The 22,714-nt window shown below is 41.5% G+C and overlaps 1 protein-coding gene across 3 annotated transcripts in view; it reads right to left on the reverse strand.

The window, feature by feature from the left end:
- The window catches only part of LOC143963454 (cadherin-related family member 5-like), a 75,069-nt gene that overhangs the window by 8,611 nt on the left and 43,744 nt on the right, over positions 1-22,714 (reverse strand). For all 3 annotated transcript variants that reach the window (XM_077473085.1, XM_077473084.1, XM_077473086.1), the window contains exons 7-14: positions 18,208-18,318; positions 10,195-10,365; positions 10,000-10,090; positions 9,170-9,276; positions 5,899-6,099; positions 5,496-5,627; positions 2,478-2,556; positions 1,611-1,804 (exon numbers count right to left, since the gene is read on the reverse strand). In XM_077473085.1, the coding sequence (XP_077329211.1) occupies positions 1,611-1,804; positions 2,478-2,556; positions 5,496-5,627; positions 5,899-6,099; positions 9,170-9,276; positions 10,000-10,090; positions 10,195-10,365; positions 18,208-18,318 (1,086 nt within the window). The remainder of the gene's footprint in view (positions 1-1,610; positions 1,805-2,477; positions 2,557-5,495; positions 5,628-5,898; positions 6,100-9,169; positions 9,277-9,999; positions 10,091-10,194; positions 10,366-18,207; positions 18,319-22,714) is intronic.

A 22,714-nucleotide genomic window follows, 5' to 3' on the forward strand; every position in this document is an offset into this window, starting at 1 on the left:
ATGTTTACACAGCTCCTTAACTTCCTTGATTAACCATTTCAGCCCTGGAAGATTTTATCCCCTTCCTGACCAGAGCTTTTTTTGTGATGCGGCACTGCGCCGCTTTAACTGACAATTGCACGGTCGTGCGACACTGTACCCAAACAACATTTCTTTTGGTGGTACTTAAATACCTCTGCGGTTTTTATTTTTTGGGCTATAAACAAAAAAAGAGAGACATTTTTTACTATAATAAATATCCCAAAAATATATTTAAAAAAAATGTATTTTTCAGTTTAGGTTGATATGTATTATTCTACATATTTTTGTAAAAAAAATCATAATAAGTGTATATTGATTGATTTGCACAAAAGTTATAGTATCTACAAAATAGGGGATAGATTTATGGCATTTTTAGCAAAAAATTTTTTATATAAGTAATGGCGGTGATCTATGATTTTTATCGGGACTACGACATTGCGGCAGACAGATTGGACATTTTTGACACTATTTTGGGACCATTGACATTTATACAGTATTCAGAGCTAAACATAGCCATTGATTATTGTGTAAATGTCACTGGCAGGGAAGGGGTTAAACACTAGGAGGCGATCAAGGGGTTAAATGTATTCCCTTAGCGTGTTCTAACTGTAAGGGGGATGGGCTACCTAGGACATGACAGAGATCACTGCTCTCGATGACAGGGAGCAGTGGATCCCTGTCATGTCACTAGGCAGAACACTTGTTTACATAGGCATTTCCTTTTTCTGCTTCTTCTCATCATGCCCGGGATTACGAAGGGACGTACGGGTACACCCGTTTGCTCACGTGCCATTCTGCCAACGTACTTCGGTTTGCGGCGGTTGGGAATCGGTTAATAAAGAAGTGTGGGAGTCTAAGAAAACAAACAATTCTACTCACCTAGATGTCTGCACCATCAATCCGATGCTGCCACTGTCCCCTGCCACCTCTACATTGAGAAATGAGCGGTCAGAGACGGTGGTCTTTTTTAAAGAGAGAGTAGAGATTGTCAGTGACCGGCTCTCTGCTCTGCCCCTCTAGCACTCATTGAAGTGGTGGGCTGTGGAGGGGCTGGATGCGGCTGGCTCAGGCTCTCAACAACATGCTAAAAGCCTGAGCCAGCAGCTAGTCAGGCATCTGGGCAGATCCCAACCTTATTGTTGGGATCCCTGCACAGCCTGGATAAGCTCTGTGATATCAGCCAACTTTATCCAACTGTTAGCTGATTCTGGGTCACAGGAGAGCACAAGTAAGTGCACTCCTGAGACCCACAGGAGGAGTATGGTCAAAAGAGCTTTGGCGATACTTATTCGTTTAATCTTCTGGGTGGGTGAAACATATCAAAGCAGAAGAACATGGAAGGGTATTTGTTCCCATTGGCATACAACAAAGCTTATTCAAAATTCTGATTTTCTTGGCTGGTGCAGTTGTACTTTTTTAATAAAGTGGAAAGGTGGATGAGGCAGGTCTCTAAGCTTAGCTGATACACAAGCCTGGTAAGAGCAGCCTGAGGGTTGCATATTACATGAGTTCTATTGCATAGAATCAGATTATGTTATGTAATACATCTATTTTAGCATCAGGTAGACACAAGACCACTAATGTCATACCACACTAGGATGCTTCTCTGTGACAAGTGAAGTTTGGCTCATCTGTTGCTGTTGTTGTCGACGATTCTTCACAATTCTTATTAAAAGGAACAGCAACAACCCAAACACTATCCCCAAAACCCCAAGTCCAGCACCTATCATGGGAAAGTCTGGCAGAGTGAACATGGCTCTTGGCTCTGATGGATCCCGAGGTGCTAAGAAAACAAGTAAATAACAATAAAAAGAGAGTCTCAAACAATAAGTTTTAAAGAACATTCTACCTCTATGGAATTGACAGGCAGAATGATGGGGACCAACAAAAATAGGATGCCAGCTTTTACTTAAACAATCAATCACTTTAAGAAAGAAATAGGAAAAATCCATTTTGGTAATGTGGTATATTTTAATGTCACTATGCGTGCTTGATGGCTTTAACAACATTACCTTGTGGTGTTATAAAGCTATGGTACAGAGTTGAAGGTGAGGATCTAACTATCGGGGACATCTCAAAATTCTGCTTACTAGAAGAGTGGATGCGTAAGAGGGAATATGTTTTGGTGGTGTTCACTTAAGTAACTTCCATGAATACGCCCTTTCATGGACGCTGCTGTATCATTTATAAGTTTACAGGTGTAAAAAATATCTTAGGCCCGTCATACTTTTTGTATATGGGACCAAACATTATTTTTGATGGAGATTTTGTTTTTAGTAAAAGCTGGAGAAGCTATCATCTAGGTCTGGAAGTGCTGCATTTATATATATATATATATATATATGGGATAATGGGAACTACACACACAAACACACACGCAAAGTAAACTATGTAGTATTAAGGTTCATATGGTAATTTACAGATCTGGTTGTCGGGAGAGGTGACACATATCCTACCTGCTTGCCCATGAGCCAAGACCTTCACGGTCACTGTGCAATTTGCTATTTCCCCAGATTCTTCATCTCTTGCAATTATCTATAGTTAACACAGGAAGAATGTTGGTTAAATATGAATCACACTTAACAACCGTTTGTTTTAACATGAAACAATGCTGTCTGAATCACTTATGGTTAAAGTAAAGGAAATAAAATGAATTACCAGAATATATCATGATGTAAATATACAGCAACTGAATAGAGAAAACAGTAGCAGTGAGAGGAAGACAGTAGGTAAATAAAGGTGCATCAGTTTATATTGGTTGTAGAAAGGCTTTATGATCTGTGACTTAAACAGTGTACATGTTGTAGACATGTCACTGGAGAAGTGATCGAGGGGGTGTACATCTCACCTAGGTTGCTACACAGTGTGAGATGGTAAATCCAGGATGGATCAGTTTCTCAGCAGCGATATGCTGCTGAGTTGTTATTTAATTTTGCCGGGCCTGGGTTTATATGGAATGGCAGGTAGGTTTGGTAGAGGGACCTGTCATTCCACATCCCCCGATCCAGTTCTGGGTTTGGGATCAGGTGAGCTTGGATCCTAATTAGCCTGGGAAGCTAAAGGCTCTGTAGGGTCTGCAGGTGATTGTTCTCAGCCAGGGAATGAACAATCTGTGTGTTGAAGGAAGCTGCAAGCACAGCCACTGCTGGAGCAAAAACTCACCCTGCGATATCCAGGCGAAAGACGCTGTGTTTGTAAGTGTCAGATAGGTGAGCAGAACCTGTTAGTAAGCGCCCAGCCGGGCTAGGACTTTTATTTTTGTTGTACTTAGAAAGCACGGTGTTGCTGTATATTTTGTTTGCTGGACTGTTTGTACCACGAATAAACGCCAAGATCTGCTTTATAAATTCCAAGTCTGCTGTGAACTGTGTCCAAACACACCCTACCCCGGGAAGATCCCTTACAATGTTTAATATTTGAAAAATCATTTGCCAATCACTATTGCTACTTGAACAAATTATGAATTCAGAAGGAACTGGACCCTTCTGCTTCCAATCCTCCATAGCGCACATGTTGTCCTAGCTATAAATACATACCTGTGGGATATACAATCTTAAAATGTCCATGCTAGTATCAACAACAATCTTTGTAATACAAGCAGATTGCAATAAGCTTTCAATAAGGATATATGTATATAAGGAATAAGGATATGTATGTAATCCATTCTAAACTGTAAAAAACAAATCTGCAGCCCTAGGAATGGGACCTCCTCTCAATCTTCAGCTTAAACAGTAATCCAACTTCCACATATATGAAGTACCACTAAAAGTGCTGTCCTTAAATTAAAAAAGAGGTCAAATAGACATATAGCATACTGTATGTGCATCTTAGTGTATCACCATGCTGCAATTGTGAAAGGTCACCACCATTGCTAAGAAATCCAGATGGACACTCACCAGAATGTAGGCCCTCACTGCAATAATAATAGGACCTGTCCCAACAGATAAGATATTCAAAGTAATTCTTAATGACGAATAATCCTCCAAGTCATATAAATCATAAAAGAGAGAAAGTCTCCAGTAGTGCAGCATTCTTTTTTAACAAGGCCGCACTCTAAATTTGAAAAGCCAGCAAAAACGTACTATCACCCAAATAGAGCGGACAGGGAGTGATGTCAGTACTCAAAGCTCCTCCCCACGTATTTTTATCCTATGGGATGTCATCAGGGGCTCAACACTGCATGTTTTTTTTTATAATGTACTTGTGGGATGTCTATTTGATGATAAGGCTATCTCAGCTTTTGGCACCAGGAGCCTGAAGCAGCACATTTTGTTATTGGACTTTTGATGGGGAAAACAAATATGCCTTCTTATAGTAAACACATGTGTCTCCCTTACCTCAATAATTTATTGTCACCTAGAATGTTAACCTTACCCTTAGTATTTACAATAAACCTGACCCCTAAATTGAACACTTAAAGTTTAACCTCCCTAAAACACTTAAAATGTATTCCTAATTTGACTATGGACATGAACCCTTAGTAGATAAGCTAATCACTTAAACACTTAAACTCTAGCCTAGCCCACCAGTTCACGTCCTGGGCTTGCGGTGGTTATGCCGGGATAATACCTGCATCCTGGTATCAAAATGTACAGCAGCCAATGACTTGTAAAGCAAAAGTGATTTAAGTATCTGTACAGCCTAGGTCCCATCCCACTGCCTTTCTCGGGCCTATTCCATCTGATCAGGAAGCTGGAGACTGTTCCGACCGGCAGTATTGACTGCATTGCAAAGAGAGAGAGGAACTGACGTTCCTCCCTCTCTGTGACCCCAGAAACCAGAAGTGACAAGGATTTGGTCACTTCTGGTTCTGGTTTTCTTGTTTAATTAATGGTCAATGAAGCAACCGATCAGACTGATCTGTTTCTGATTTGCTGTTTTGGCTGCCAGAGGAGAGCTCTTGGGTTTAATAGACGGCCCATGCTATCACAAGGGATGTTATTCATCATTTGTGATGGCAATAAAGTTGATTAAAAAAATGACAGTGTAAAAAATAATAAATAAAAAAGAATAATAATAATAAAACATTTTTTAAAGCGCCCCTGCCATGGGCTTACGCACAAATGCAAATGCATATGCAAGTCCCGCATATATGAACAGTGATCACACCACACATGTGAGGTATCGTCACGAACCTCAGAATGAGAGCAATAATTACAGCTCTGCCCAACCACTGCCCAGATTACTGTGCCACTACTTATCTTGTACACCAAAAGTATCAGCATCCAAACACAACAGTCCTATTTCAAGAAATAATAGGATTAACATCACAATGTATAAAACTCCTAATTTGATGATATACTGTGCCATTCTTTTAATTTTGAAAAAAGTGGTTGGTAAGTCTAAGCCAAATTTTTGAAAGAATTCCATGAATGTTCTTATTACATAAAACTGTACAACAGTAACACATATTAAACAGTATATGTTGGATGTAATGCAGCCTCTTACTTTGTGTATCTGTCTGGAAATCTTACCTTTAGAGGATAGGTTTCCATTACTTTCAGCTGGTTTGCTCTGGCTATGAGTAGACCACTTTCTGTTATGTGAAATAGCTGACTATGATTAGACTGTGAGGCTAGGCTGAGATGAATCTGAGGATTGGTTCCCTGAAAAGAGATTAAGATCTTTTCTGTAACCTTCAGACCACAAAGCAGAAAAATACTAGATTTATAGACTGTAAACAATATCAGCTTTACAATTATAGAATAGTAAATAGGTTTGTTAAAAAAGCACCATAGGGTCCCTAATATTTTTTTCTATATATTTTACTTCATGAAGCAGAATATCAAGTCACAGGTTACAAAGGTAAGTGCTTATGTTTCCTATTTAACACTGTTTAGCAATGGACATTAGCTCATGGCATTTTACTGGACTTACATTTGGGAAATCTTCATCTGAAGGTATAACGGAGAGCACACGTCCATTGTAAGTGCTGACAAGGGCTGCGGGATTGTTATCTTCCTGAACAAATCCTTGGTACTGAGGAACGACAAACCGGGGTGAATGCTTATTTGCTGCCAGCAGTCGTACCAGTACTTCAGCCAATGAATATTTTCTGGAATCACCAACCTGTGAGGCCTGCAATGAATGCATATGAAGAAAGTACTGTAAGTCTGCTATTCAAACATATGTAAAGTCATGCTCGCCTCCAGGACTTTTCCAGAAGCTTCCCTAACCTCCGGAACTCCCTACCCAAGTATGTCTGGTGAGCTCCTAACCTGTCTGCATTTTGACGATCCTTGAAAACTCTTTTAGTCAGGGAAGACCACTCCACCTCCACCTAAAAACTATATATAATACTGTATAATGCAAGCGCACAAAGAAATAACCTATGCAATACCAGTGGTGAGGCTTAATTCGAATAGTCTTTGCAATATTGTAGGAACTTGTCCTGAATAGTAAGGTCAATCGACCAAGAGATTGATCAAGTATCAGTCTATAATAATGTAGGGCAAGCTCTTCTCAAGGGTGGAGTCACCTCTGTATGGCTGAAGTACAAGAAACAAACAGAAATGTGCCTGATAAAGGAGAAAGGAGCACTCATGCTCAGTACGAGCCCTGCGCATCCTCTGAAACACGTTGGGTTCCTTGGGCATTCTGCTCCCCAGGGATGTCACACGCCACCTTCAGTGCTGCATTCCATGTTGCTTCCCATCTACCAAAGCCCTGAAAGGACACTGAGTGGGCCGGCCTCCCTCCCTGCCATACCGCGGTTTCTGCTAAGCTGGACAGATGCACTGCACTACTTCTACCTTGAGAGATATCTATTATTTATTTGTTTAAAATGTGAGTGTTTCATTGATTTTTTGGCCAACTTTATACCTCATTAAATACTGCAATTAAAGGCGCTTTTCTGTTTGTTTCTTCTAAAAACTGTATGTGAGTCACCTCCAGCAGATTGGCCCCTGCAGCTTTTACCTTTTGTACCATCTCCCCCTCCCTTTAGATTGTAAGCTCCATGACCAAGATCCTCCTATTCCTTATGTATTGAACTGTGTTGTAATTGTACTATCCCCTTTATATTGTAAAGTGTTACACAAATTTATATAAATATTTTGCAGCTATATAAATCCTGCAGAATAATAAAAATTGTATAAGTCAAATTTAATGCAGAGTAGAATTAGGATCAATTATTGAACAAAGCTTTATAAAAAAAAAATACTGCTACACAAATTTAAGAAATATCTTATCAAGGTCATGCAGGCTATTTAATCTCTGTCTAGTCCTTGTCAATCTTGTCTGTCTGTCCAAGTATTCAGCTTCTATTCCTGTTTCCAGTCAAAGCACATTTGCCCATGGGCATTTATTTACTATAGAACAGCTTCTCCCAATATAAGTCAATGAAAATGCAATAGCAGCCTGACACTGGCTGATTATCCTCCCTGTCCTGCCCACATCCAATTCCTCCTGCAGTTCAATCCCCCCCTATGTGCCTAGGAAGAGGAACAGAGTATAGAGGGCCACGTATCGGCAGCTCTGGACACAGCTTAGAAAAAAAATTGATCCAGAGGTCAGAAGCAACTTTCAAAGAACTCATTAGGATCTCAAAAGTATGTCTAACTGATCTTAAGTGTAGATAGATGCACTTAACAGTATGTTGCATTTGCAAAGTTACACAAGCCCCAAAGCAGACCATAGACATATGAGTGGAAATGGATGAGGCAGGCACAATACAATTGCACAGGAATGTAAGTTTAGCTAGCTTTAGCCTCACTTACGCATTTAGGATGTTCTTATCCCAGTGTTTGGTTTATATGAATAGAATAGGAGGAGACAGCACAGGTGGTATGCCCAGTGCCAGCTATCTTGTTGGAAATGACAGTCATTGGGCTGGTTTCCAACCTACCTGATTGACTTCCCCCCCCCAAGAATGGTCCAAAGAGAGAGGGTCTGATGTTGCCATAAACAAAAGATTGTCATACAAAAAGGCTGAAAATGTCCAAATCAGATGATGCCCATCTTGCGTCTAAGGTCAGTGTATTTTTGTCAGTGAGTCTTCCAGACCGTCGTTTTGATTTGTAAGCCTCTACTAAACTCTTCTTTTGTCAGACTACTGTTTATGTATGTGATGTTAGTCTGTTAGTTTGTGTTAAGTTGCTGCTCAGTTTTACATTGCAGTCATTTTCTATTTCTCATTCTTCAATTGCCTCAAACAAGACCCCAGTATGCTGGCCACACTGTCTCCTACTAGTCTGTCTAAGATCCCTTGGTATTAGGAAAACTGAATGTGGCATGAAGTTCCTTTCTTCTCTGCTAGTATTCAGTGTACCACATTCTGTTCTTTAAAAATTATGGCATCCTTGCATATTCGGGTCAATTGAGGTAGTTTCCCATAAGGTTATTACATGTTGATACGTTTCTGTGTTTTTTCGTGTTGATGTGTCTTAAATAGAGTATCCTGATTTATACCCTGTCAACTTTTCATTCTTCACTCTTCTTACTGCTTTTCTTATTCCACAATCAAATTTATTTTTTTCGTGTTGGCTAAACTGAATGTCTTTTTTTCAACTAAATTAACTATGTAACTATGTCAATTCAGATTCCTGATCTGGGATCTGACTTTGTTTCTATTGATCCTGCCTCCAAATGCTTTTTTATAGTTCACATCAGTGGCGATACCTCCACCTCCCCCGCGGGAGATGGACGGGAAGGCGGCCTTACTTTAGGAGATGACGAGGATCATTAAGGACAGGGGGTAGGGATGCTGCTCCTCGCTCCGGCCGAGGGAAGAGCAAGGGGCTTCTCCTCCTGACTGAACAGTCCTAAGACTCCCTAGCCAATCGGGTCTCAGGAACCGCTTCCTGATTCGCCAGGAGGAGAATTGGGAAGACAATAGCGAATATTAATTCGCTATTGTCACACAACTGGATGGGCTCAGGGCACAGTGCTCTGTGCCCCGAACCCACCCTTTTTTTAAGCCAATTAGAGCCTTGGGCTCTAATCACGTGCTTCCAAAAAATTTTTTTAAATCCATGCGTCCGGCACCCTGCATGGAGATTAGGGGGCCTGACGCGTGGATTAGGGGGGTGGTGCCGCCACTGGTTCACATAGTATATTACATTGCATGAATTGGCTTTGTGAGAATTAATTAAACAATTTTACTCATTAAATATCTTTTTATGAATGAAAATGAAAAGACTGTGCTCACCATAACCTTCAGATTAAAGGTTATAGGGGCAAGATTGCTCTCCAGGGTGTGAGTAAAGAACACAGACCCAGTCACATTATCAATCTGGAATTTTTCACTGTCAGGACCTATAAAGACATAAATAGAAAATGTTTAGATTGATATAACACAGACAAGGACTGCTAAGATTACAGCACAACAGACATATGGATTAGCAGATAAGAGATTCAGATAGAATTAGTAAGAAATATTTTGTTTAAATAGCAAACTTATACATATTGCAATAAAATAAAAAGGATAACCATGAACCCTGGGATCTCACGAAACTCAGGCCGCGTACACACGGGCGGACTGTTCGTCCAACTTTGTCCGCTGAACAGTGTTTGGGCGGACAGTCCGCTCGTGTGTAGGCTTGTTCGTCAAACAAAGTTGCGCGCATGCTCAGAAAGGATTTTCACGCTGAAAGCTATAATGCAGTGTATAGGACGTCGTATTTTTCGTCCCGTCGTACGTGCCGTTCACGTCATCGCGCACGGTTTCAGCAAACTGTTCGTCCGTCGTGTGTGGCCATGTCCGTCCATGCTAAGTTTGAGCGGACTGTTTGCCGAAACTGTTGGACGGACAAAGTTGGGCGAACAGTCCGCGCGTGTGTACGCGGCCTCAAAGGAAATACACTGTCAACAGAACTTCAGGATCTACTAGATTCTAGTAATGGATTTAAAACCACTGAATTTACATGAGCATGTTAAAAACCAACAAAGGATAACAACCTTATGTTCACAGCTCACTCCAAACACATGACCCCTCATGTGAGGCAAACCATATGAGCCCATTTAGTCTATAAATTTCACCTGACAGCAGGGAATATGAGATGGGAGCCATGATTCCTTTGTCACCATCTTCAGCATATATAGGTCCAGGAGAGAAGACAAGGGGCCCTGTCTAAAAATACAGATAGAAGTGCATTATTCATATCCACTATACAATTTTTTCACAATATTGCCTTACAAAGAAAGAGGTGGAACATTGTACCCACAAATACTCACTGGCTCCTTTCCTTTTGTGATATTGACCAAGTATGTAGGGCTAACACAGACATTAAGACCATCATGAGACATGAAGTTACATGGGAGGAATTGTGGATATTGGTCATCTCCATCCAGAACCATGACCCGCACTTTAACTGTAGTGCGCTGACGTTCTCTGGTTGTCATCTCCTATTGAAATTACAAAGAAAATCATCTATTGTACATTATAATCTGTTTCATTGATATTACCTCAGGGGTACTTTATGGTTATTTTAGCCCTTGTAAACATGGTCAGAGATTCCGATGGAATGTGTCCTATCGGACCGTTTTGTCGGATATTCCGACTGTGTGTGGTTTGCATTGGACTGTTTCCATCGGAATATCCGGCGGACCAACTTTTACAACTTGCCGGTAAAATTTTCAGACAAAATGCTCCGATCAGACATACTTCGATCATGTGTAGCCTACTCCGACAGACAAAGTGCCACGCATGCTCAGATCAAATTCCTAGACCAAAGCTATTGGCTACTAGCTTGAACGTAGTCCCGTCGTAACGAAATAACGTCATCACGTTATGTACAATCGGATTTTCCGACAACTTAGTCCGACCGTGTGTATGCAACATCACTTCCGGACCTCTTCCGGAATTAATCCTTCGGAATTACTCTCCGACCGTGTGTACAAGGGCTTAGATATAATCAGCCATATATTTAGGTCATTTATGGACTTTCCCTGTCAGTGTGGCCCACTCCAACAAGAGTGTATGTTATCAGTTGTTCACTTGTTTTCCAGTGTCTTTCAGATTTGGGCATGACCATACAGATTACAGATTGGGCTACCCACTTCAAAGTAGTAGATGTGTCATTCTGCTCAATACGTTTATGTATGCAGAAGAAAAGTGTCAATTTGTCTCTCAAATACCACAATGAATATAATATTCTTGAAATGACCAGAACGTATAAATCTCATGTTTTTCTATGAATCTGAAGCCTAATCATTAAAGATATAGGGTTTTCTTTGCCTTAATTTGGATCAGCTGGACTGGACTAATATAACTGCACTTTTCCTCTACTAGAGTAATGGCTGGAATACACGGTTAGAAAATCGGTCGATTGCTCGACCGTCGATCGATGAAACAGCGTTCGCTGGTTGAGATCGTCCCCAAAATTAACCAATCGACAAAAATCTTTAAAAGAGCAATCGATTTTATACATAGTGTTGACATCTCATGTACAAGTGGGGTCATCTATTGGTTCCGCTCATGCGTGATAATGTTCAAAGAGATGTATTACTGACAACCTTGACACCAACAAATAGAAAATTGTTCGAAGAGGTTAAAAGCGCTGCTGCCACAGCAGTTTGCAGACACTTCGGCAGCACTGCTCAATGATTTCAATGGGCAGGGCATTATCGGAGCGGTGTATACCTAAACTGCCCCAAAGAAGCTGCTTGCAGGACTTTTTTTAATGTCCCGCAAGCAGTGCTGGCACAAGGCCATTTGGTGCCCAGGGAGAAGATGGCAAATTGCTAGGTTTAATGCGATAGAAACAGAGTTCACTCGCACATTTTAATTATATGTGTTTTTATTGGAGCCACTTTGAAATAATAATGCAAAAATTGTATTTTGTTGTTTATAGTGTAAAAAATAAAAACCGCAGAGGTGATAAAATAGCACCAAAAGAAAGCTCTATTTGAGGGGAAAAAAGGGCATAAATTGTATTTGGGTACAGCGTCGCACAACCGCGCAATTGTCAGTTAAAACAGCGTGGCATCGCAAAAAAATGGCCTGATCATTAAAGGGGTAAAACCTTCTGGAGTTGAAGTGGTTAACACATACCTAAGAGTAAATATCCCCGAGTATAATCCCACCCTCACCGTGTAAATCCCCCCAGTGTACTCCCTGCAGTGTAATCCCCCCCTATAAATCCCCCAATGTAATCCCTTGCAGTGTATTCTCCCATGCAGTAGGAGGTGAATTAATGGAGCAAAATGCCTTGTTCCGGCACTGGGCTCTGGGACTCCAGTGGTAATGGGTACCCCGAGAGGAGAATGGGGAGAAGCGCCTCCAAGTCAGGATTAATCAGGTTTATTAGGTACACAAATGTATTTGTCCACTTACATGTAAAAAACGAATTCAGCACAAGAAATCCTCATTAGTGGCGCCAACCCAGCGTGGTGAGTCCTCTGTTGTGTATCCATCCATTAGTACCAAATAAAGTCCCGTCCAGCGGGATATCGATGTACAGTCTAATGGAGCTGAAAACGAGGCTTGGATCTTATCAGCTGTAGAACACAGAAGCCCAGCACGGTGACGTCACTGCTAATGCAACGATGTTTCGGCGCATGTGCGCTGTATGCAACAGGCACGTGCCTTCCTCAAGCATAGAGGACAGAGGCTGATAAGGGCCTTATATGTGCTGATGTTTGGCACCATCATTTGGCGCCATCATATTAGGTACACAAATGCATTAGGTACATTTGTGTACCTAATAAATCTGATTAATCCTGACCTGAAGGCGCTTCTTTCTGTTTGTTTTGCATGTCTTTGGAGCTAGCTTCTGGCTTCCCCTGGAGTATGGATTGTCAGCCTATTTACACAAAGGTTTTTTGCACATTTGCCCTATATTATCGTTTTTTATTTGATATAGTATCATTGACTGATTTGAAGTGGACATTTCTTGAGTATTTAGTACAATCCAGCAACAGCGCTACTAACCACTGATTTTGAGGAGCCATGAATACCTGGTAGCGAGCTCCATACTCAGGTGCCGAGCTGGGGAAGGAGGGGCAGAGCTGAGGCACTGGGATTGAGTCGGAGGAGGAGCCAGCAATACTCGGGAGCAAGCTCCATACTCAGGAGCCGTGCTGGAAGGGAGGGGCGAAGCTGAGGCGCTGGAGGGAGCCGGAGGAGGAGTCAGGAATACCCGGGAGCAAGCGCCATACTCAGAGCCGGACCGGGGAGGTGCCCAGGTGAGCCGAGGGAGGAGCCAGGAATACTTGGGGCCGAGCTACAGAATCGGAGCCAGACAGGAAGGGAGGGGCGGAGGTGCCAAAGTAACCCCTGGGGAGGAGCGAAATGATATTGAGCAGCCGGGAGGGGAAGGGAGAAGGATCATAGCCGCCCATTGGTCTCCTGATCATGCCTCCCTTGCTTGAGCAATCTGATTAGCTGCACTGACTCTGAGTTGCATCCTGGCCGGGGCGGTGCCACCGCACACTCTGCACAGACGTTTATTATGGTCAGTCTGCCCCTGCTCGGGAGATGTCATCTGGTGGAGAATACAGAAGCCAGCGGCCATGGCTGCGCCCTAGGCGGAAGTGCCTAGTTCGCCTAGCGGTAGCGCCTGCCCTGAGGACACTTCACACTTCACATCACCCCTCCCACCCCCAATAAATTGTACTGTCCAGGGCATCTTCCCTTCACCCCCCCCCCCCCCCCCCCTTGTACCTGTTCTGCCCACAAGCGCACCGCTCCTGTGTGAAAGAACTTGGGCTTTCACACTAGAGTGACAGAAGAGGCTCTTTACAGGCACTTTGCAGTCACAATTTTTAGCACTAAAATGCCTGTAAAGGGCCTCAGTGTGAAAGGGGCATTAGTCTTATTGTTTGAGAAGGTTTTCATGTTTTCTTTGAGGCCTGTTAAACTGTACTGCAAGCTGAAATTTCTCTTATATATGTTTATTGTTTAACTTAAAACCTGAATTCCAGGTATGGGTATTTTTGCATAGTTACATTGGCCCAAGGGTTCACTCAGCACAGGCACCATTCAGAGAACACTGCATTTTCTCTGGATTTTGTCCGAAACTGGTGTTGCATACACGCGGTCGGACAAAGTTGTCGGAAAATCCAATCCTTCGGAACGTGGTGATGTTCGTTGCGTACGACGGAACTATGTAGAGGCTAGTAGCCAATAGCTTTGGTCTCATAATTTGATCTGAGCATGCGTGACATTTTGTCTGTCGGAATTCTCTACAAACGATCGGAAAAAGTCTGATTGGATTTTTTAGTCGGAAAATTTTAGATCTTGCGCTCAAATTTTTTCCGTCGGAATTTCCAATAGAGCCCACACGATTGGATTTTCCGACAATCTGATCGGACCTTTTCCGTCTGAATTTCCGACTGTGTGTACAGGGCATTACAGTGTAACTATGCAAAAATAATACCTGGAAACAGAGTTAATGGTTAATTTGTATGTGTGAAGGTTGAAGAGCCTCTTCTAAACTTGTGGCTTCCTTTAACCTTATGGCTGCCAGGTATTCCCTCATGGTGCCATTAACGTCATGAGGGTGCTTGGTATTTATTTATTTTTTCTATTTTTCCTCATGTACAGAAAAAAAGCCAAACCATGAGGAACAAGGTTAAAAACTCCAGTGTATTTCCTTTTTCACGTCAAAAAATGAAAAAAAAAAGGCTATTTCTCAGCTTCAAAGAGCTTTGACTCGCAAAGTCACCTTGAATATAGTGGCTATTCTTTTTTCCCCTTATGTTCACAAAGGTGCAGGAAAAACACAATGACGTTAGTCTGCTACTTCATATACCTTCAACATTGTTAAGAGGATAGGACCCATATATAGGTAAGATCAGGATGTTAAGCTGAAATCTTAAAGGTAATAGCAGGGGAGTCCTATAATGACCTAGTCAAAACCAGTCAAAACCTAGCATGGGCAGTAGTGTCAAATGGTTTATGAGCAATACTATTACCAGATTAAAGTTAAATGTGATTACTTGCAGTGTGAGGGGGACACCCATAGCCAGGATTACTATCTATTTAAAACTTATGTCTACCTAGAAGAATGAGTGCATCTGTCTTCACTTACTACAATCATCATAGTTAAGTCTATTTAATGAGCATTTAAAAAGGGTTCACACTAAAATAACTTGACTGAGAGATAGCCTTCTGACCCACATGGACAATTTCCAAATTGTTTATGGCCCACATTTGAAGATTTTAAGAATTTATATATTTTTTTTAAATATTCATTTTTTTTTTGTTGAAAAGCTAGACGACTAATACAAGCTTCGTGCTAAACTGATAAGATTATGTCACGACCGGCTTTAAGAAAAGTAACCAACAAGTGCCTTCATAAAAGAAACGGCTCAATCCATTTAATGAGGATATACTGGATTAGAGAAGACACTAGCAAAAGTGTGCCCTATTGCTAACTGGGAGAAATGTACAGATACTGGGAAATAAATGTGTGTAATAGTTTGACAACACTTTACCATAATAAAATATAGTACTATAAGTATACAACATTAAGTACCGTATTTATCAGCGTATAACACGCACTTTTTCCCCTTAAAATCAGGGGAAAATCGTGGGTGCGTGTTATACGCCGATACCCCGCCGATCTCCAACTGATTGTGGGGAAAGGAACAAGCGGAGCCGAGATACACAAAGCTGTAGTACACTCGGCTTTACTCGGCTCCTCTCGCAGTCTCGCCCACCTCCACTGATTGCGAGAGGAGCGAGCGCCGCTGACATACAGAAAGCCAAGTGTACTTTGGCTAGACTCGGCTCCTCTAGCAGTCCCACCCCTGACTATGAGCTAGCCGAAGTACACGCGGCTTTCTGTATGTCAGCGGCGCTCGCTCCTCTCGCAATCAGTGGAAGTGGGCGGGACTGCGAGAGGAGCCGAGTGTACTTCGGCTTTGTGTATCTCGCCTCCGCTTGCTCCTCTCCGCTCAGTCAGTGAAGATCGGTTGAGATCAGCACCAATTTTAAATCGGGGCAAACCTGAAAAGAGACAATGCTGCAAAGAGACTGGGCAAGGCTGCAAAGGCACTGGGCAAGGGTGCAGATGGACACTGGGCAAGGGTGCAGATGGACACTGATAAGGCTGCATTGATGGGCATTTAAATGTAAGTTTTTTCCCTTAAACTTCCCTCCTAAACTTGTGTTATATGCCTGAACATGTTATACGCTGATAAATACGATATATAGCACAGACAATATCACCTTTAGATATGATTTTATGGTGAGGATAATCATTATATAGTTACACAGTTAGTCAGGTTGAAAAAAGACACAAGTCCATCAAGTTCAACCATAAAAAATAAATAAAATACAAAATAGCATACAATCCCATATACCTAATCCTATACCCACAGTAGATCCAGAGGAAGGTGAAAAAAAACCCCAGAAAAGCATGATCCAGTTTGCTACAGCAGAGGAAAAAAAATTCCTTCCTGATCCCCCAAGAGGCTTTCGGATCTCCTTTCAGGATCTTCTGCATAGTGCCCTTTACAATTGTCATGTCCCTGTCAAGTTGCCCAATAGGTAGTTGGATCTTTTATCAGATATTTTTGGAATAAAGGTGTCCATATAATATACATTAATAGTCCAAGATCACATTTAGTATGTACCTTGGTAATTATAAGATGAATACCTGATAAAGAGATGAAGGAGGGGGGTTTAACAATACATTCCATTTTTACTGAGCTTTTAACAAAGTGAGTTAATAATACCCATAAAGACAAAAAATGCATGCATTACATCATTCAAAATATTAACTAATATACCAAAACTGTTACTACACGCAATGATGTGAAAAGTCGCTTACCAATGTTCCCTGAACCCTTAAAACTGTTCTCTGTGAGGACTTTAGGACAACAGGACAGCTGTCTACTAAAAGCAGTAATAAGCCCAAGAGCAAACATTTATTATTATGCAACTTACCAATTCTTAGATGTAATGGCCGTATTTTTCCCTTTTTTAGGCTTTCTTTCTTCCGTTTTCATCTGATGACTGAACCACTAAAGCCGAGTACAAATGGGCCAAAATTTGGGGCGACATCGGCTGGTGCAATAGAAACTGACCGGCATTTGGCTTATGTGTACTAGAGTCAGTCCAACAGTTCGGCCGGCTTCTGTCGAAGGAGTATGACTGAAAAAAGGTCTGACGATCGGCTCCTGATCAATGCTCTCAGCCAATGGCTGACAGCACTGACTGGAGTGTTCTCGCGTGGGGGGGGGGGCGCCCCCCTGTCAGAACACATTAGAATAACAGGGGAGACCGCTGTACTAACGTTTTATAGTTAGTTCAGTGGCTTCTCTTCTTAAATGACAAAAAAAAACTACTAGTGTGTATAAGCCTTAATACTGTTTTTCAACAGAAAAGCTCTCTTGCAGTTACAGGGATGAGAGAGACCATTTAACACTGACAGGGGTGCTTACAACGATCAGCTTTTATTTATTCAAGTAAAATCTTTATCCCTAAAAGAAGAAAACTGTTTGTTGTAACTGCTTATAAAATGTTATCTGGAGTTTGGCTTCAATTTATTAGTGTATCTAAATCTGCTAGTACTTTTAACACTCCCCTCCCCACAGACTGAAAATACTGCTGTCCAAATGTGCCCCCTGTTCTCATTCATCCAGAATAGTGCCTAAATACCACAGGAGATGTGTTGCTGGCTGGATCAGCAGTAGAAAACAGAGGAGAAAAAAGCTTGAAAAAGAAAAACGAATACAGCCCCTCTACTTAATGATTGCTAAGCTGCAATATATTACATTTTTGGTTTTAATACAACACTATGGGGGTTATTTACTAAAGGAAAAACCACTTTGCACTGCAAGTGCATTTCAGAGGTAAAGTCGCTGTAGATCAGAGGGGGACATGCAAGCAAAATAAAAAACAGCATTTTAGCTTGTACATGATTGGATGCGAAAATCAGCAGAGCTTCCCTTCATTTCAGATCTACCCCTTAGATTTAGAGGGACTGCACTTCCAAGTGCACTTGCAGTGCAAAGTGGATTTTGCTTTCATAAATAACCCCCAAGGTGTTTTAAAGCTCAATTGTATTTTTCATAACCTAAACAGATATACTTGGAGTGCAATTATCTAAAGTTTTTACTGCCTCCTTGATTATCTAGAAATCAGCTCCAGCAAGATTCCTTTCCCAAGGCAGAAGTCTGCAATGTCGGTAAGATTGCTGCAATCAGTGTGAAAGCAGCAGTCTCTCTGCAGCAGTCTGACACTCCTCCACTGAGTCACAACTAGAGTTTAGCATCTGAGCGTGAATGTATTCTTACCACAGCATGAATAACAACCTCCAGTTGTTGCATACTTTCAAAATCCAGAGGACGGGATAGCAGTACTTTGCCGTTGTTTGGGAGATCCATGTGAAAGTATTTGTTGTCACCCTGGAAACAAAACTAGGATTCAGAACCAGATCTTTAACTCATTAAAAGTTTACTTACTCATTCTAGCCATCACATTTTGTCATCCATAGTCAATGCTATACATTGGGTAGGGTGCTGTTTTAGGTAATGTGTTCCTAATGACAAGGAAGATACAAACTACTGTTCTGATGACTGACCCAATCAGATGATGATGACTTATGCCCCATACACACGATGAGATTATCGGACGAATGATCGTCCATTTTTTATTGCATGCTAATCTCAGATCGAATCTGATGAGTTTACTAAAATCCCGAAAATTCCTGCACAACAGAAAAAAATTTGGAAGTGATGTCATGTGTTGTAATGCATTTGTATTGCATTTTCGAACGACAGCTGTACCGATTAAACGAAAATAGTATGATCCGGCATCGTACGAAAAAAATTTCCGTGCATATCCGATAGAATAATATCGGATGAACTGTCCTGATCGGCTCTCGAAAGCTCTGTACGAACGATCCGATTATCGTACGATCATTTCGAAAGCGGTATTTTCTGTACGATTTTCTGATTGTGTGTATGGGGCATTACATGGTTGATCAATAGATATCCAAAGGGGTGAGAGAGCAGATGTGCCTCAGTGATCTGCCTATGTATAAAGTACTACCATTCCCAACATTGCTCCTGCAGCCCAGGCACTGAACGTTCAGATCAGTTAGTTATGGTTATACTATAGGTACAATGTAGGAATAGACCAGTTGGGCCATCAATACACTCATTTATTTTGGTTCTGATGTTATAAGTTACACGTTTATGGGCACATTTACAGGACAGTTTAAACATCTTATGTTCCTATCTACTTATAATAGAATAACTGACCTAAAACTCAAAGACAGATGGGTTAGTTCATTATATGCAGGTTTCTGACATATGGTAATACGTTTTTACTTACTTCCTCTTTCCAGAGAAGCAGATATGTGGCTAGCATTTCTTTTTCTAAGAAAGTGGAACACAGTTGAACATAGGAGATTGCAAGTTTTTTCTTACTTTTATGCTATCTTGTTTCACTGTGTAAAATGTAGTGGTATTAGATATCAGGTAGGTCTTAGTAAATTGTGGGGGATGACACAAATTTTGAATTTAGCCCATAAACCTGATCTCTATTGTACGGAAAAGAGACTGGAGTGGCTGTCAGGAAAATAAAGGTTGTCTTTTGGTGTTATTAGAGAGCATAATTCCTGTTGTCATGTAATGTACAATATTGCCAGCCTTAGGGGGCTTGTTCAAACGAGTAGCCGGGGGTACAGTATAAGCAGGTGGCTAAGCCTTGGTTTTAGAGCCGCCTGACCACCCATCCAAACAAAGCAATGCAGCTTCTCAGGGCTGTACCCATGCTGCGTCCAAGATATTTTGTTTCGTGCCAATGGATAAGGTTAAATGGCATGTCACATTTTGCAGGTGCTACCACCACCAAATGCAACCCATTCAATGAATGGGTCATGCCACAACAGCTCTGTAAATGTGTAGCACTCACCCCCTGAGGGGCTGCTAATTATGACCCAGGTCTCCCTTGACAGACCAAGACACAGTTTCAAGCACATCAACAAATATTGGCTTAGTCTAGGGCAGGGATATGCAATTAGCGGACCTCCAGCTGTTGCAAAACTACAAATCCCATCATGCTCTGCCTCTGGGTGTCATGCTTGTGGCTGTCAGAGTCTTGCTATGCCTCATGGGACTTGTAGTTCTGCAACAGCTGGAGGTCCACTAATTGCATATCCCTGGTCTAGGGGATGTCCTTTTATGGGTTTAATGCAGAAAACTTGAACATGGAGTGGGATGTGGGTGCTGGAAACTTCAAATTGTCAGCAGAAATTAGCAAGAAGACAAACATTAGCCAAATCTTCTTGTAACAGCCTTTGCTGGTGGTAGAAGGGAATGGCCAACCAATCTGGAACTCTATGTGAGCAGTCCCAGTCCTCAAAGCCAGTTCTGGCACTTGCATCCCCAAGCACATGGACACCTGGGATCCATAATCAAAGTCTTAAGCCTCATACACACGACACCTCATTGTTGGCCAACAAAACCGCAGAATTTGGTCTGAAGGGCGGTGGCCCAAATTTGTCTTGCATACACATGGCCACACAATTGTTGGGTAACAATTACGAACGTAGTGCCGTACTAGACATACTACGTGTTTTGTGGTCACTTTAGCGCCACCCTTTGGGCTCCTTCTGCTAATTTTGTGTTAGTGCAAGTTTGGTGAGTGTTGATTCGCGCTTTTCATTTCAAGCTTTTCATTTAATGCTCTTCAGTTCGTTTCTGAACGGCCGTTCATCAATCAGACATGTTGCGGAATCAGTGGAGATAATATGTTATTTATTATTGGCCTTGGAGTTATTGCTATGACATTATTTTTTTGGTTTAATAATTTGATTTGGTATATTTTCTATATTTTTGGATGCATAGAATGCACTTTTTGTTTAAGTTCTATTGGCAGATAACATGTTCAATTTTATTTGTTTTCTTTTTTTTAATGCACAATAAAAAATTGTGTAGAATAATACTTGGCTATGTGTTTTATTTCAAAGGACAGTTTGGGAGTAGGCAGTTATATTTTAAAAAATACAATGTATAATTGATAAGGGACACCAACATTATATACGGTATGTATTTTTGACCTTAAAAACTAGGGGATAATGGTTTTGTGGTAACTTGCCCAAATAAAAATAAAAAAAAGCATAATAATATTATTCTTGATATCACTAGAAAAAAAAATGTGTTTGCAATAACTCCATCAGTATCACCACCAAAGCAGCTTCATTATTATCCCATTAAAAAAGAAGAGAATGTGCGCTGCATTTTGAGATTTCATAATTTGCCACGTCACGAAAGTTAATTCTCCATTACGAACGCTAGTTTACAAGACTGGCTCTTTCTGGCTCGTCCTTGCTTTCGAGCATGCGTGTTTTTACTTTGGACTTTTGTCCAACGGACTTGTGTACACACGCTCGGAAAATCCGACAACAGACATATGTTTGCGGAAAATTTGAAAACCTGCTGGACAACATTTGTTGGCGGAAAATCCGACAACAATTGTCTTTGTCTGCCACTCAGCCTCCATGGGACATTCTACAGTCTCCACAGGTGACACCCCCCAGCAAATGTCTCTCAATCAGATCTCCTTCAGGCCTTCAGCCAAACACATTCTGATCAGATCTCCTTCGGGCCTTCAGCCAAACCCATTCTGATCAGATCTCCTTCGGGCCTTCAGCCAAACCCATTCTGATCAGATCTCCTTCAGGCCTTCAGCCAAACCCATTCTGATCAGATCTCCTTCAGGCCTTCAGCCAAACCCATTCTGATCAGATCTCCTTCAGGCCTTCAGCCAAACCCATTCTGATCAGATCTCCTTCAGGCCTTCAGCCAAACCCATTCTGAGACCCAAACAGCAACTCCAGTACACAGGCTACATCCCAAGCACAGTAGCCCCAGGAAAAAAACACTCTGAGCAAGCCTCCCCAACATCTATCTTCTCCCACAGCCACCTTGTGGGTGCCCTACCTAAGAATCGGTTGAGAGCAGATAAGTATTCATAACTTTATGGCTGGCCCTACTACTCTGTTCTCTGGAAGCATCTTCCGGAGACAGGCAGGAGTAATCAGACACTAAGCTTAAGGAAACCTGACCAGACCAAAAAAGAAAGATCACCACTCCACTTAGTACAGTGAAGCCAAAAACAACATTTTGTCTAACTAGGGCAGGGCGGTACATGTGCAATGCATGCAGGTATGGAGTGTTGGTACAGAATTTGGAGATTTAAAACAAGCGGTGAGGAGGTGACATATTGCCTCCTTACCACCTGCTGCATACCCTCTGAAAAGCAATCAACCACAGATCTCTTTTCAGTGCAGCAGCTATGTTAGCCGCATGTGTGAACGAGCCCTTGGACAACTTTAAAATTATGATGCCAGACACTACATCATCAGGCAATGCATCAAGAACACTAGCGCTGACGTTTCTTAGTCAGAAATTACTATGGTCTGAACGATCTTATCATAAGAAGGTGAGAAAAAATTTGCTTGTCTGGACTTATTGCTATTGGAGTCTAACACCACCATAGTATTCTTGCAATAGATAGTCCTGTCCGATACAGTGTAATAGTACTGGCAACACAGTTACTGCATATAAAGTAACTCAAGTATATAATTTGTGGTACAATTTGCTTTATTTCAGAGTATAAATCAATTGTAAAGACCGTCATGATAATTTCTACAATGCAACATTTAACCCTTTTACTGACTGACATTTTTTTTCTTGCACGCATGTTAAACGCACATTTTAGAAATCCCTGCACCTCTCCCTCTTCTCTGTGCAGCCCTTCTGAGATGGAACAGTGCGATTTTGATTAGGCAGT

This window comes from Lithobates pipiens, unplaced genomic scaffold (genome assembly GCF_037356315.1).
Source record: "Lithobates pipiens isolate NorthernLeopardFrog02 unplaced genomic scaffold, aLitPip1_a1.2 Scaffold_8, whole genome shotgun sequence".
Lineage (NCBI taxonomy): Eukaryota > Metazoa > Chordata > Amphibia > Anura > Ranidae > Lithobates > Lithobates pipiens.